The 17,384-nt window shown below is 35.6% G+C and overlaps 1 protein-coding gene across 1 annotated transcript; it reads left to right on the top strand.

Annotated features, from left to right (window-relative positions):
* Positions 1–11,806: 11,806 nt before the first annotated feature.
* On the top strand, positions 11,807–17,182 carry LOC121805308. The gene is made up of 5 exons (XM_042205114.1): positions 11,807–12,344; positions 15,010–15,122; positions 15,371–15,718; positions 15,818–16,508; positions 16,650–17,182. Exons 1-5 carry the CDS (start codon positions 12,107–12,109, stop codon positions 16,718–16,720), a joined length of 1,461 nt encoding a protein of 486 aa, XP_042061048.1. The 5' UTR covers positions 11,807–12,106; the 3' UTR covers positions 16,721–17,182.
* Positions 17,183–17,384: the final 202 nt, after the last annotated feature.

Here is a 17,384-nt window from a genome sequence, read left to right on the forward strand (position 1 = left end):
CCACAGATGATTTCTCTAGACAATGTCTAACCCTAATCAAAATATTGTATTCCACGAGAGACTCACTTAAACTTTAGTTTTTCCGTCGAAACAGAGTAAATATTTTTGTGAAACTTTTTTAGATAAATTTTTTCTCTTAGAATTAAAGGAGTTTCCATCTAAATAATTTAAAACTAATAAGCAGAACATTTTTATATAACATTGTCTTTGAAATTTATATTACTTCCTTTGTCCCTGAAAAGAATGAACTATTTCCTATTTAGTCCGTCCCTGTAAAGTATGAACTTTCTAATTTTGGAAACTCCTTTACAATTGAAACTCCTTAAAGCGTAATAAAATATAGGGCGAATTGCCCTAAAAGTTATGAAATTTTCAAATATTCCAATTTTTCCCATGAACTATAAAAGTAACATACAAAGTCATGAACTAACCCGGACTATGCACATTTCCCATCCAACCTAACCTTGATATTTTCTGGTAAAATTATGCAGACGTGGCTAGTATGAATCCCTAGGGGAAATGCCGAAAAATCTTTTAGCTGGAAAGTACATGTGGCTTTGACTGATTTAGGGAAAACTGCCTTAAAAGTTATGAGCTTTTCAAAAATTTATGTTATTCCCATAAACTACTAATAGCATACAAAGTCTTACTAAACTAAATTTTATAATGTGATCGGCCCCTCCTGCGCTTGAATTTCTTGCCCACTAAAGAGGGCTGAAAGCTCCTTAACCCTCATCTGACAATGGCAAACCATATATTTCCATATCCTCGACCCCTGCATCTGGCTCAAGCCACAAGATCAAACATTATCTTCTTTCGTATTACTACTCATCATACAAGTTAAGGAACACAATTTGTGATGCCGATTCCATCCTAAACAACTCAAAAAATTCTTTGAGAAGCTTTGACAAATTTAACTTCATCTATCACCATTTTCGTCTAGAAAATTCACAAATTTTCTCACACCCACAGCAACAACAGTTTCCTCCACACCCAACACCCGACCAACTTCTACCACACCACCAACGCATGTTGCAACCTCATCGGATCTCAAAATCCACCGACGTCATCTCATTGTTTCTGGTAACGTTGGGACTCAGGAATCGACGATTCTTCCACTGAATCAAACAATTTCAAGAAATCAGTGGAAGGCAAAGCCCAAGCTGGCTCGAAGTGGAGGGACATAAGACCTTGAATTTCCAAAACCCAAACCCCATCCCCCAAATTGGACGACAACCTTATCTTCGATGATTACCACAAATTCTCTTGTCACTCTGCTTGATGCTGATCCCAAACCGAAGTTGGCGCTAGATTTGTGGTTGTGGATAAAGGAGGATGGGAGAGCTGTCATCATTCAAGAATCTATCTTCGTCCATTTTCTATTATCGTCTTCAACTATTCGTTCAAATTACTTTCGATGCTACATTCGAAGTTCATGGGAAAAATCTAAAATTTTGAAAAGTCCATGACTTTTAAGGCAATTCGCCCAAATTACATTTAACATGTCAGCACCCACGTCAGTTTTAAAAGACATGTCATCTTGCTTTGTAGTCAGAATACCCGACATGGAAAACGACACACGGTTGATAAGTTCATGACTTTGTATTCTACTTTTATAGTTCATGGAAAAAATTGGAACTTTTGAAAAGTTCATGACTTTTAAGGTAGTTTGCCCTAAAATATATTAATAAGAAAAAAAATTGATTTGCAGGCTAAAGGTTTTGAACTTAGAACATAAAAGTGTAAGAAAACTAAACATGATTGATTTGTAGGCACAAGCATTCATACCTGCGATAATAAATTCAATGACTTAAGCCATACCAATGTAAGTAGGTTGCGAAAGATACAATTTTCCTTGCGCCTTGTAACGCTCGATTCTCATGCCCAAAATCTGATTAGCCTCTCCAAGATCTTACATGAGGATCGTTCAAACAATTGTCTTTTCAACTTATCCATCACCTTTGGATCAACTCATGCGATCAACATATCATCAACATATATTAATAGGATAAGATAGCTCTTATCAAACCTCTTGTAGTAACAACAATGATCATCATGGCATCTTTTATAGCCAATATCTATCATGAATCCATCAAACTTCATGTACCACTGCTTTGGAGCTTGCTTTACAATTACACCATACAAGCTCTTCATCAACTTGCACACAAGATCTTCCTTATCCTTTTACAACGAATCTCTCAGGTTGTGTCATATACAACTCATCCTCCAAATCACCAAAAAGGAATGTTGTCTTATGTCATATACAACTCATTCTCCAAATCACCAAGAAGAAATGTTGTCTTTACATCCATCTGATGTAACAATAGATTTTCTGCAACTTCCATACTCAAAACTAAATGAATAGTAGTTAGTTTCACAACGGGAGAGAACACATATGTATAATCAATACCATACTGTTAAACAAATCTCTTGACAACCAATCTAGCCTTGTAGCGTTTGCTATCATCGGCTTCACCTTTGATTCGATAGATCCACTAGCAATGCAATGCCTTTTTCCCCTTTGGAAGTTCCACAAGCTCCCATGATTCATTTAAGAGAAAGGAGGCAAACTTGTCATCCATGGCAATTTTCTACCTTCTCAGGCTTACCACCATCAGTAAGTAACAAATGGAAAGTAGAGGGGAGTACCTACCAAGTGCACGCCGCTCTCTAATTTGTCTAGGCAGCGGAATATTCGATCGTGGGTTCTTAGTTCTTCTTCAAGCACCTTTTCAGCATTCTGACTCTCCTTGCCCCCACTCGAGTTTAAGTAATCTAACTCAACCACTCGGGGCTTAGAAATGCAGGAACTCGACCTCTCTAATATTTCCTTGTACAATAGCGGTTCATTGAAAACAACATCTCTAATGCGAATAACATTTTTGTTCTGCTCATTCCAGAGTCTATAACTGAACTCATTGCCCCCATAACCTATACATGTACACTTCACAGATTTAGCATCTAATTTACTTCTCTCAACAGAACTAACATGGTCATGAGCAAAACAACCAAAGATGCGTAGAAAAGATAGATTTTCTCTCTTTTCTCGTCCAAACCTCCTCATGTATTCGAAACTCCAGCGAAACTGATGGACCTCTAATAATTACAATTGCAGTTGTTTTGACTGCATCTGCCCAAAAAATTCTTTGGCAATCCACTTTTTAATTTCATGCATCATGCTCGCTTATTCAACATTCTTTTCATGCGCTCTGCGATTCCTGGAGTTCCTCTCACGGTCTTCTCCATGTGAATTCCATTTTCAGTGCAAAACTCCTTGAACATTGCAAGTTAATATTTTCCTCCATTATCGGATCGTAGACACTGCACCTTTAGTCTTATTTCAGTTTCTACAATGGCTTTCCACTTCCTGAAAGCATCAAACGCATCAGATTTATTTTTCAGAAAATAAACCCCCATACCTTTCGAGTGGAGTCGTCGATGAATGTCATATAGTACTCAGATATTCTTAGGGACTTCACAGGCGTTGATCCCCATTGATCACTCTGGACTAACTTCAACTTCTGTGTCTTCAATCTTCTACCGCCTCTTGAGAAACTCACCCTATTCTGTTTCGCGAACACGCAATCCTCACATGGGCCAACTTTAACAGTTTTCAGGCGGGGCAATAAACCTTTTGAGCACATTATCATCTATTTCTCGCTCATGTGGCCAAGACGAAAGTGCCACAAAATCTGTAACATTTGCTTCACCTAAAATATCAATGCAATCTTTGGAGTTAGTTGTGGTATACAACGTACCCTCTTTCTTACTATGATAGGTACCTTGGTAATCTTCCAATTACTGTAGCCGAGCATCATAGATTCATAGTGTACCTTTCTGCACCAAGCTGCCCAAATCGAAATCAAATTTCTTTGTGATTCGGAAATGTGTCTGCTTCATCACGAATCCATTGGATGTCACTACGTTCGCGTTTCCTTTTTCCACGATGGATGTCCAAGGACTCTTCATCAGCCAGATGTACCTTCCCAAAATTGCCAGAACCATAGTCTTCCATTATTTCCATATTGCTCAATGAATGTAACGACACTCCAGAATCTAATACCCATGATTCCATCCAACTACTCACACTCAAGACCAACGTCTGGCCATCATCATCAGACATGGTAGCATTTGTTGTCACTGTATCGGCCAACTCTTGGCAGGGACGATAGCAAAATTTGGGCACGAATTTCATCAGAGAATTTTACATCAACCGAGTTCAATTGCAACGTAATCATGTTGAACTCATTGAGATGTTGTTGCACCAGCTTTCTCTCTTGCATTCTAAAATCAAACAATCGTCTGATTAAATGTACCTTGTTCGCCATTGATGGTTTCTGATACATCTCCTTCAAGGTCTTCATCATCTCTTTTGTTGATGTTGTTGTAGTCGTGTAATTGATAAGCCACATCCTTGGACAACGATAGCCTAATCGCGCTCATCTCTTTTCTGTCCATCAGCTCCCATTCCTTCTGTTCCATCTTTTCGAGTTTGGTTTTCACAGATCTTTACACACAAGTAATCCTCAATTTGCATCTTCCAAAACACAAAATCAAATCCATCGAACTTATCTGCATCAATATTCTCGTCGATCCCCATCGTGATTTCTGCCTCTTAAACCTTGGGCTCTTGATACCAATTGTTGAAAAAATAAACATAGACAATCACAAATATAAAATACATGAACACAAAGAATTGTTTACCCAGTTCGATACGATGTTCATCTACGTTTGGGGGCGATGCTAAGCCATGGATTTCACTATATAATTCTTAGTATGATTTCATAATAAGGGGACACCTCTATTTTACGCACAATAGAGAGCCTTAATTCTAATCACACTATGAAACATTTCTCACATGGAAGAATATTCTAAAGGAATAAATCACTCACAAGAAAATATAACTCAAATAAACAAATCCTAAATACATTAAGAGATGTTTTAAACTCCATAATTAACAATCTCTCACTTGGAGACTAACATCTTCCTAAACAACTTGTTGAATATGTAGTTAAATTCCTAAATTTGAATTGTATGTGTATTCAAGAATCTAAAAATCTGTAATAAAATATAGATCTTTATTTGAAATTGAAGTCAAAGAGATTTTTATTTGCATCAATAGTTAACTTTGATGGAATTTTCTAATTGTATAGTTACTATAGTACCAAGAACTAAACTGTAGTGAAATCGAAGTAACAAGAATACTTGAAATCTTAAATAGTTAAATGCAATGAAATCGTATGTGTATTATTTATTGGCGATGAATCTATAAATGCATTGGAATGGCTTGGGGTTGGATACCTGACTAGTGTAAAAGGTATACTCGTGGTGTTGTCAGTGTGGGGATCGGGTAAAGGAAACTTGGCTAAAATGGGTGCGGGTACTCGCGGATACCCCTTTTTCCTCTAGTTTTTCATGTTTCACCTTCTTTGCATACTCTTCAGTCTCAACCCTCCATTCCTTACAAAATACACACTTTACGTGTTGATTTTTAATTAATTAAACACACAAAAGGACTTCAAACGAAACACAAAAACTAGCCTATCAACCACCAGACAATTATGAAACTTGGAGATAAAATAGAGCGCGGTAAGAGAGAAAGACATTTTTGTTTCACTTTTTAAGTAATCCTATTTTAATTTGGTTAATATTTGTATATGTACTCCTATTTTATCAACCACCAGACAAATATGAAACTTGGAGATAAAATAGAGAGTGGTACGACCTCTTTGTTAAGTATCCTATTTTAATTTGGCTAATATTTGTATAGGGTGTGATTCGTTACTAACTTATTAACGCATTGTAAAATGTCGACACGATAATATTAAAATGTCAATATTATGTAGATATTTTAATATCATCGTCTCGACATTTTTAATGCATTGCGTTAATGAGTTAGTAGAGTTAGCAACTTAAGAAAGTTAACAAGCACACCCCTATTTGTACGTGTACTCCTATTTTCTATTATATTTATATATAGTAGGATCCATCCTGTGTACATATAAGGAAATGTTATGCTATATATATTTTTTGAGCAACTTATGTGAGCATCATTCTCGTTCAATGCACTTTAACATTGTTTGTTTTATTTTACTCTCTCTGTCCTATAGAAATAGGCTATTTGGGATCGACATAGGTTTTAATGTGTAATTGGTAAAGTAAGAGAGAATGAGAAAAAGTTGTTGAAATTGTGTAGTGGATAGTGGGGCCCATAAATGATAAAAGAAAGGGAATGAGAAAAAAGTTTCAATAAATGGATATGGACTATTTCTATGGGACGACTATAAAGGAAATATGATTTATTTCTATGGGACGGAGGGAGTATATATTTAGTTTGATTCTAATGGAATAAAAAATGTTATTGACATTTTTTTTATTTTATAAAATTTATAAAAATCAAAGCTAGATTTGTTTATTTTCTCTATAACTTTATATAAATGAAGAAAATATCAAATTGAGCTTTTTTTATAAATTATTTAAAATTAAAAATGTCAATAACTTTTTTAATATATTAAAATTAAACTAAATATATAAGTACAAAATAAACAATGTTAAAAATGCATCGAACAATGCGGTGCTCACGTAAATTACTCGCATAATGTATACAACATATCACTACCCATATAAATGTTAAATTTATTTCAATTTAGTAGGTTGCAATGAAAAATCATGAAAAGAAGATGCAATAGACCGGTCATGACATAGTAGAATTTCATTTTTTTTAATTAATGAAACAATATACACGTGTTTGTTGTGGATATCTCTTTCCCATGTTGACCCAAGTCGAAGCAAAACCAACCACAACTCGATAAGAGCTTTCATCCTGACATTCACATATGAAGCCAACCAATAAATATTTTGAACCATCTTATATTCTTATTCATATATTTTTGTTAATCGAAGTAGCACTCATTACAATTACGTTTAAATTTTGTGATGTTGTTCTAATGTACTAATTAATTGGAATGGAGTCGGACCAAGTTATATATCAAGATATATATTTATTCTGAAATAATATCGATAATAATAATAAACATACATGTACAGTTATTGGATGTAAGCACACATAAATGTGTATGTGATACACTTTGAAGAGGGAACTTTCCTTTCATTCTTTATCGAATGGATGCTTTGAAAAAGAAAATAACAGGATTTACTTGTATTAGAGGCCTTGAGAAAAATAAATAAATAAAAAGATTTACTTGTTAAAGGAAAGGTGTTGTTAATATTACACATAAATCTATTCCTTTCGTTAATATTCCATTCGATGTCCATACACACTACACAGTATAGTGCTTTAGTTAGAGACTAACATGCATGTGCAAAATATTCCAAAATAATACAAAGTTGGTGATGCCTTTTTGTGTACATAACATGCATAATTATATTCAATTTAATATTCCAAAATAATACTTCCGCCGTCTCGGCTAAGATGACACATTTCTTAGTTGACACAGTTGTTGGTTAATATGATTACTCGAAAAGAAAAATATTTAGTGGAAGTATTAAATAGAAATAAAGAAAGTAGTAGTAGAATATTTAATGGACTTGGATCCTCGGTTGTATCTTTTAAAAAATTCTTTTCTTTCCTTCAACTGCTGCAGCAAATTCCAATATGCATAATAGATTTCTTAATAAAACTCTTTCTAACAAATCTTTTGGTATATGTCAATGTAAAATAATATAATTAATACAAACTTAGAGGAATCATTAATAACTATTACTCCACCTACTATTATAGTACTAGAGAATGCTTATATTTGTAAACATGATGTAATAAATATTTGTATATTTTATTTTTTAAATATTTAATTCTTAAATATTGATTCTCCCGTGATCTTTAATTTGACTTGGAGATGTTCCTATTTGATATGGATGAATATGCAAATTTTTAATTTGCAGAAAAAAATTAAAATATTTTAATTAATATAGAGATATTCCTATTTTATTCTTTTTAGAAATTTTTATTTAGTAATTTAATTTATTTTATGTTTAATTTAGTATTTAAATAAAAAAACAAGTTTCCAAATTTTTTAATAAAGAGTGAATGATAAATATGGCCTGTGTGTAGTTTTCTTAGATTTTTGCTCTTCCCTTTTTTTTATATTTCCGTTTTTAATGATCAATATAATCTAATAGTAGGTGGAGTAATAGTTAATTAATGATTCCTCGAAGTTTGAATTAGTTATACATTATTTTACATTGACATATACCAAAAGATTTGTTAGAAAGAGTTTTATTAAGAAATCTATTATGCAGATTGGAATTTGCTCCAGCAGTAGAAGGAAAGAAAAGTTTTTTTTTTTAAATCAACTAAAACGGCACCGTTTGTTAGCTCAACATGCTGTGCTGTGATTAAAACGGCATCATATTTAATAGAAGAGAGAAAAAATTGTTTAGTGCATTGAGGGGAGAGAAAGGGTTATCAAAATAAAAATGTATTATTTTAACTAGGACAAATTAAAAACAAAAATGTTTCATTTTAATAAATTTGGGACGAAGAAAGTAGTATAAAGTAGGTGGTGCCTTAAATTACATTACATGCATATTATATTCAATTTGTCAATGTAATCAACATCATTACACTAAATTTATTGTTCCTTATTTTTCTTTGTCGAAAATTGAAATTTTGATATCGTATAAATTAAATAAAGTATTTTTTGTATTTTTTTATAACTAAAAGCTCTCAAATTAAATTATCTCAATATCTTATAAATTAAATAAAGTATTTTTTGTATTTTTTTTATAACTAAAAGCTCTCAAATCAAATTATCGGAGTATAGTATACTGCAAAGTGCAAAGTATATTTTGAATGTTTTTATATTTAATAATTCTTTATTTATTGTTATCATATTTTTGAGAAGAAATATTTTGTTGCAATGTGTTTTGGTTATGCATTTATAAGATGTTTAAATTCAAAAGAAGCAAAACAAGTCTAAGAATTATGCGTAGTATACTATAATTGAGAGCAGCGTTCACAGTAGGTAACTTAGTCGATTCTTGTAGAAGAGAAAGGAATTTCACAACCTAGATAGACTTTGACTACCTATCATGAAAGCTTGCGTCGTTAGTCCGAAAATATTCTTACCTAAGAAAATGAACGATGTCGGTGTAATATAGCACCGAATGTATCTAACAGTGAGATAAATCTTTCTTGGCGATTTATTGAAAGACAAGATCTCAGTGATTATCATTTTTTAATCATTGTTGATGTAACATTGAGCATACGATATTAGTTGAAAACTACTTTGACTTATCAAATGGTGAGGACATTTCGTTGTCCAAGAATCCTGATAGATTGTGTAGTGATCATTATTGTCTAAGTGATGTTAATATTGTTATTGCAATTAATTGTGTGCTGGGAGAGTCCAGTCTTATAATATTCTTAAGAGGTATTTAGAAAAGATTTTATTGTTCAGAAAACTAGTCTGTTGTAATTTATTCCATGAATAATAAATGAGGTTTTTAAAGTAGATCACTCTTGGAAAAAGAAATTAATTAATAAGACTTGGATAACATACTCGATATTTTAATGGATATTTATATCTTTAACACGAGAAATGATTTAATTAAAGAAGAAGTCAGAGAATACTCGTAATTTTGGTCTGGACGGGCAATCAATATTTATCCATTGTGGCTGATAATAATGTTTAAGTTTGTGCTTGAATTAAGTTGATTTCTAATTTAATTAGCGAAAGCCTTAAACTATGGTCCAAATTCAATCCTCCATAGAGTAATCTCAAGCTCCCGCTACTCATGGTGGTCACAATAACAAGAAAACTAGCTATGTATATCTAAGGGACAATGCTTAGGTGGATAAAGCTTCAATCTTACTTTTCATCTCCAAAATGTGGCTTCCAAGCATACTGGTTCCGCGTGGGTTCCGCTGTCGTCGAGCAGATGTTTGGCCCAACCGAACGAGTGTGTTCTGACCCGACCAAACGACGGTCATTTTTATTTTTTCCATTAATCCATAAATTCATATTTTGTTATGATAATTTTATTCTTTCATATATTCATATTTCATTACAACAAAGAATAACAAAATCGTTGTGAATGGATAGTCCAAGATTTGGGCATCCACGTGACTATTTTAATGTATATGAAGTCATAATTCAGTTTCCTAATTAAAGTGATCCAATAAAGATTCAAGTTTGGCCTAAAGTGTATTTTAATTGTTATGAAAATAAGTGTAGATACCATAATAGATTTTCTATTTGTTGAAGGACCGAATAGAAAATAAAGGGTCTTATATATAATTTATATAAATATAAGCTAAGTTATGGTCCTCAAATGTCAAAAAAACGATTCAATATCTCTGTATAACTTCTAGAAGATTTATAACCGCTGTAAAGCAATTCCGCTGTTCAGTTCAATATGGATTAAGGTATGCTTTCGCTCAACGGTTTATGTTCCTTCTCCATCATTCTCAGTTAATCATCATAGAGAACTTTATATAATTGTTCATTCAATTATTCTAACATGTGTTTGGCTGGTGAATGGATCATATATCTAATGGATGATTTATTTTTTTATACATTCCGTACCATTTTAAGTGATACATTTTCCCTTTTAGGATGTTCTACTCTAAATAAGTACATTTCATAATATACAAACATCACTCTCTCTGGCTTTACTCAAAAAAACACTACATTAAAATCTTATGCCAAATTAAAAATGCCAAATTACACTACACAACAAAACACTCCAACCATAAGTTGTTTTTTGCTCAGTAATAAATTTCTCACTTGCCTATAAAGGTTTAGTTGGTGAATAATAATACAACTCCTTATCATTTACTATTAAACTTCAATACTCAAACGATTATTGTTTAATAATGACCGTTAAATGATCTATAATCTATGCTATATACGATGAAGAATAACACTATTATATATACATAATCAAATGCTTCCAAATCACAATAAAGTGAACCCAACAACTATATTAAAGTACTCCCTCCGTCCCATGTTACTTGCACTGTTGATTTTTTGCTCGTCACAAACTCCTTACACTATTTATAGTTTAAGTTAGAATTAATTCATTTAATTAATATGTTAGATTAAGTTAAGAGCTCATTAATTAAGTGATGTCTCATTACACTTGAAATTCTAATTTAATTAGACCATAAAAACAATCTCAAATTTACGACCTAAAATGAAAAGTGCGAGTAACATGAGACGGATGGAGTATAATAAATGCCATTAACACAATCCATTCACCTACAAAGAATCAAATCTTTCACTATACTAGCAATCATATTCGATTCTCTATCCAATTAACCAAAAAAAAGTAATACTCTATCTCTCCCGTAAAAATACGGACATTTGGAATGACACGAGAATTAATGCATAATAATTAGGAAAGTAAGAGATATAAAAAAGAATAATTATAGTATTGTTAAAGGATAATGAGTCCACCTTATTAAATAGAAAGAAGTTACTAAAAAGTTAAATAGAAGATATTTTTATGAAACATCCCAATATAAAAGATGTGGTTATTTTTATGGAACAGAGTGAGTACAAAAGATATAATAAAATGATTTCTAACTTAACAAAATCAAGCTACACACTCCATCTCCCCCACTTCGTAACCACCGACAAAACATGAGAATGATTTCATAATATATACTTGCAATAAAATCGTACAAATTCGAATTTTTGTCACAATTTCACCCTAATCCAACAAAATTAACTACTTAGCTATAGCTGCAATGAAATTATACTATACAAATTCTATTTTTTTTCATAATTTCTCTTTTATCCACAAAATTAGTAGAGAAAAAAAAGACAGCACATTAATTTGTCTTTATCTTCACGACTAGGAAAGAAAGTTAGCAGCAGTTGATCAGCCGAAGTTACGCCACAATATTCCACTTCCACCCCTAAACTTTCAAACCCTAAAGTAAAAATTATTCCTTTCCTCCAACCCATAACCACTCACCAAAAATTCATATCTATCCATGTAGGTACGAACAAAAAGGGGAAGAGAGAGAAGAGAATGACAATCAATGGTGTTTCTTTTGCTGAAAAAGATTTCAATTATGGAGTGTAGCTGAAGAACCCACAAGGAAAAGACCCACATTGCTGGAAATTGTTTTCTGCTGATGGGAAAGGAAGAAAATTTGCAGCATTTGGAGGGTACAACACATAATGCTCAAGGCACAACCCCTGCTGCAGGGAGTAGTAGTGGCTGCTGCTTGAGCTGCACTAGTGTTAGAAATTTAGTGACCTTGAGATGTGTTCTTGCTTTGGTTCTTGGCTTTGGGGTGCTTCTGTCTGCTCTTTTTTGGTTGCCATTCTTTCATTTTGGAGATCGTCAAGATCTGGATCTGGATTATCAAGGTTGGTAGGCTTTCTCTATTTTTAAAATTTTTAACTTTTTAAAGTTTGATTTTTGTGGGATTACATTATATTGTAATGCAGATGTTTTAGTATGTTGAAGCTTTTCTAGTTTTGGGAATTGGATATAATCAGGTTTTAGGTAGATTGAGTTCTTGGATTTTATGGCTGAAAGGTTGCATCTTGATCTGTGGTTAGCTATGATTTGAAGTAAATGCAAAAGATATATCTTTTCTAGTTGAGGGTTCCTTGTCAAGATCATGGGTTGCCTTATAGTTTGCCAGAATCTCAATTCTTGCAATTGTTGAGTCATTTATTGTGGCCGATATTGTTTCCACTATCGCTCTTCTCCTCCGTTGGGTTGGCTGTTTCTTGTGATCTTAGATTGTCATCCTGCAACCTTTCGATCATCCTTGTTTGGACTTTTCATGCTGTATGCTGAATTTCGTTTAGTAGGTCTTCCGGAGTCAACCTTATGATATAGTACTATTTGGTTTTTCGGTTTATTGGATGTAGGATAGCCATGGCTAGACCCTTTCCATAATTTTAGATAAAATGGCATGCCCTATCGAAGAAAATTTTAGCCAGAAAGTGATACTTGTTTCTCTCTTGGAATCTTGGTAACTTATTCCAGTAGCTGTGTTGTCTCAGTGTGGAACTCTATGAGTAGAGAAGGGTTAAGTTTCCTTTCGCAGTTTCCTACATGACAATATATTTTCAGGTTATGCATCTTTAGAGGTGGATAATATAATCGGTTGCACCTTAAAAATATACTCCCTCCAACGGGCGCAAGACCGGATGGCTGCCTCGGCCAACAAGAAACGGCGGGATGTGGAGTTTGCCGTGGGAGATATGGTCTATGTCCGGTTCCGACCACACCGGCAGTCCACTCTGTTCTCCTCCCGCAACAGGAAGATGGCGCCACGGTTCTTCGGACCGTTTTGGATAGAGGCCCGCATCGGCGCAACGGCCTATCGCCTGCAGCTTCCCGCGACGGCACGCATTCACCCCGTGTTCCACGTATCGCTTCTCAAGCGGGCCATAGGGGAGGCCACGACAGAGCCCACTCTTCCCGACGGCCTCGACGAAACTGACCCTCCCTGCCTGCCCGAAAAGGTGTTAGACGCTCGCACTGAGCAGCGGGAGGGTGAGGCAGTCGGCCAAGTCCTTGTTAAATGGCGGGGGATGGGCAACGATGAGGCCACATGGATGGACGTGGCCGACGTGCAAGGCCAATTTCCTTTCTTCAGCCTTGCGGACAAGGCTGTTTCGACGGGCGGGGCAGTTGATACGCCAGGAGCATGGAAGGTCTATCGCCGTGGGAATAGGGGGGTGGTTTGGCCGGTGGAGAAGAATGGGGAGGCAGGCGCGGCAGGTGGAGGAAAGTGAGGAGGCAGGCGAGGAAAGAGTGATGCGGCAGCGGCTAGTTTGTTTAGTTTGTTCCTATTTTCGTGTAATTCAATTATTTTCTGTTATATCCATTGTCTATAAATATAGAGACGCTAGGGAGAATAGAGTATCTCAGTTAGTGATCACTTGTTTGGACGACGGATTGTCGTAGGCCTCCGTAGTGAGGATTATCTTTCGTTACTTTGATTTCTATCAATAAAGTCCGCTACTTCCTCTACAAATCACATTGTGAGTGCGTGTGTGTGTGGAGATTACATTCCAGCGGGTACAACTCGTGCCCCATCAGCCGGTCGGCCTTACCTCCGCTATCACTCCTCTCTCCTATTTTTTCCTCTTATCTCTCCTACTTTTTCCTCTCTCTTACTTTATTATCTCATTCTCTTTCTTACTTTTTCCCCTCTCTTACTTCATTCTCTCTTTTTCTCTCTTACTTTATTCTCTCTTTTTCTCTTACTTTATCCTCTCTCTTCCTTTTTTCTTTCTTTCTTTTTCTTACTTTACTCTATCTTACTTTACTATTAACAATTTAATTCACTAAACACCACTACCTAAATTCTTGTGCCAAAATAGAAACGTCTCGCTTAGGCCGGGACGGAGGGAGTACGTTTTTAGAGAATGCAACGGTGGAAATAGATTACTTCCATGTGGGATAGGCTTGGCTAATGTAAAGAATGTTTGCGGTAGATTTCCTCAGTACTTATTGTGTAATAGAAATAAGTGAATAGGTGAACCAGTTATTTACAGTCGAACGACTTTGTCAGCTAATAAAAGAGGTTTGGTAACGATGCATCAATCTTATACTCCCTCCGTCCGCCATTAAGAGTCCCGATTATTAGTCCGTCTACCATTAGGAGTCCCGGTTCACTTTTACTATAAATGGTAGGTAGATCGCACTTTCCACTAACTCATTGCACTCACATTCTATTATAAATCTAATAGGAGTATATAAAAATGGACCCCACATTATCTTTTCTCACCCACTTTTCTTTACATTTCTTAAAACCCGTGCCGAACTCAAATGAGACTCCTAATGGTTGATGAAGGGAGTAAGTTTATTCAGGCATTGGTCTTTTGGAAATCAGGATCAATTATTTGTATATTATTTCCATAATACTAGTATTCTTTATAACATGTTCGTGAAAGTGAAAGTAAAAGTGTGGCTTAATTTGCTGTTTGCTTTAGTTTCCATATGTCATATCTCATATGGGACTTTTTTTTGTTATTCTGTGTAATGAAGTATTCGTTTGGTATTTTGCAGGTTATGATGTCATCGCAAGTTTTATGCTGAACAAGTCAGCTTCTTATCTCTCAGACTGTAAGTTGCAACTTGAGAATGATATTTTTGATGAGATTCCCTTCTCCAATACTAAGGTACTCCTCAGAGCTATCCGTTGCTTGATTTTAAATGGGCTGCTACATTTCGTTGTCTTCCCTAGATGCACTGTATCAGCAAATTTTACAAGATCAACGTATCATGCTGCTAAAACCTTTACTTGTATGTGTAGTTTGTGTTAGATAAGCGATAGTTATACTTGTATGTACGCCTAATAAGAGCTGAGGTTTTGTTGTGTGACGAGATGTTTGAGATAGAACAGACACCCTCGTATTTCTTGTGACAGGTGGAAATAATAAGCTTAGAGCCAGCTGGACCAAACACGACAAAGGTTGTGTTTGCGGTTGAATCTGATGCAACGACACGGAGTTTAATTAGAGAACATTTTGTGTATCTAATATCAAATCAGTCAGCTCTTACCTTGACTGCACCTTTGTTTGGGGATACCTTCTCGTTCGATGTCGTAAAATTTAAAGGAGGGATTACTGCCAGTCCAGATCAGAAGGCATTCCTTTTGCAGAGTGTTAAGATTCCATTCAATTTTACCTTGAACTTCTCCATTGATGTACTCCTCAAAAATTTTGACGAACTCACGAGCCAACTCAAAGTGGGCTTACGGTTAACTCCATACGAGGTCCGTGGCTTTCTTAATTTTATTGTTTCAATAAAAACCGGTGTCTTCTTTAAATATGCTTCAATGATCTCCACTTTTGCTGCTTCCTGTTAAATGCAGAATTTGTATATTCGGCTCACTAATTTGAAAGGCTCCACTGTACGTCCGCCTACAACAGTTGAGTCGCAAGTCGTGTTGGCCGTGGGCATGAACCCCTCGAGATTAAAGCAATTGGCTCAAACTATCACAGGTTCACACTCTAAGAATCTTGGTCTGAACAATACCGAATTTGGTCGGGTTAAGCAAGTTCGTCTCTCGTCAATCTTACAACACTCCCTCGGCAATGACAAGGGAAGTCCTTCACCATCACCTTCTCCTTCTCAATCTCCTATGTCGAAATCCCGCCACCGCCACCACCACCACCACCACCATCACCCTGCTCCTGCTGTCTCGCCTTCTCCATCGACAGCTCGTGGCGGGTCTTTCAGTGGGAAAGGATCACCAGTACCTACGCCTGCATCAGCTCCTGTAAAAGCCAGGGAGCCTCCGTGCCCTTTTGGTCACAATAACTGGTATCCGTGGAAGCACAAGCATCCTCGGATGGCGCCTACTGCACCACCAGTTTACGCACCATACATTGCTCCATCACAGCCAAAGCAAATGCATAAGACAGCACCAAGAATTGCTCCAGCTACCGCAGAACGTCCATCTCCTAGTGCAGCTCATACTCATAACCGGGCCCCCTCACCAAGTCAACATCGTGCTAGGCCTCTGGACGTGATGTCAATAACATCACCCTCTCCATCTCCATGTGAGTATATGAATAACCAACAAATCCTGAATTATATTACTGATTACTAAATCTTGTCAAGGAGAAGGATTAGTCATGTATGAGTTCACACGACTAACCCGTTAAAATAAGCTGATCCGAGTTTTTTTTCCCTATCTGCAGCTTCTGCAATAAAGTTCTCCCTCAAACCATGGATTCTGCTGTTATTTACATTGCTCGGCATGGCTTTGTAGCTACAGAGAGCGTCAGGGCTCGTTTTGGTTAGAGCAGGTACTGCACGACCACTTCAAAAACAGCTTTCTGAATCGAAGTTTTACTGGTGAGAGCAACGCCCAAAGTGGCTTACCTCACTGTGAGTGCATATACGTTGTTGCCTTGCTCGCACGTGTAAATATTTGAGTAAAAAAAAAGAACTCAGTAGCTAGACAGCACGAAGGTCAAAGTCTCGGGTGACAGGCCTCTCGTGGTGTTGCAATGCCACTGATATATGTATGATATCTCTTCTGCATAAATATGAGTAGGGAAAACCAACAAATGTAAACAGCACCCTTTACTTTTCCTTGTTTCTTTCTTCTTTTTTGGTTTCTAATCTGGTACTTGTAAGCAACGATTTCTACAGAGTAGTCTGTAATTTATCAGCTGGGAGCTTAGCAGCTGAGGAAGCAATAAGAAATTGTTTCTTCTTTGCTATAAAACCTTTTGTTGTTACAGCATTATTGCTGTTTTATTAGGATATATTTTATTCTTATGGCAATAATCATGTTGCAGATCTGATTAAGGTTACATGTAGGGATGTCAATGTAACCCGAACTCGTGGGCCGGCCCGAATAACCTGATAAAAATATAGGATTAGGGTTGTAATTTTGCAGCCCGAATTTAAAATCGGGCCATTCGGGC

Source organism: Salvia splendens, chromosome 5 (genome assembly GCF_004379255.2).
Source record: "Salvia splendens isolate huo1 chromosome 5, SspV2, whole genome shotgun sequence".
NCBI classification, from domain to species: domain Eukaryota; kingdom Viridiplantae; phylum Streptophyta; class Magnoliopsida; order Lamiales; family Lamiaceae; genus Salvia; species Salvia splendens.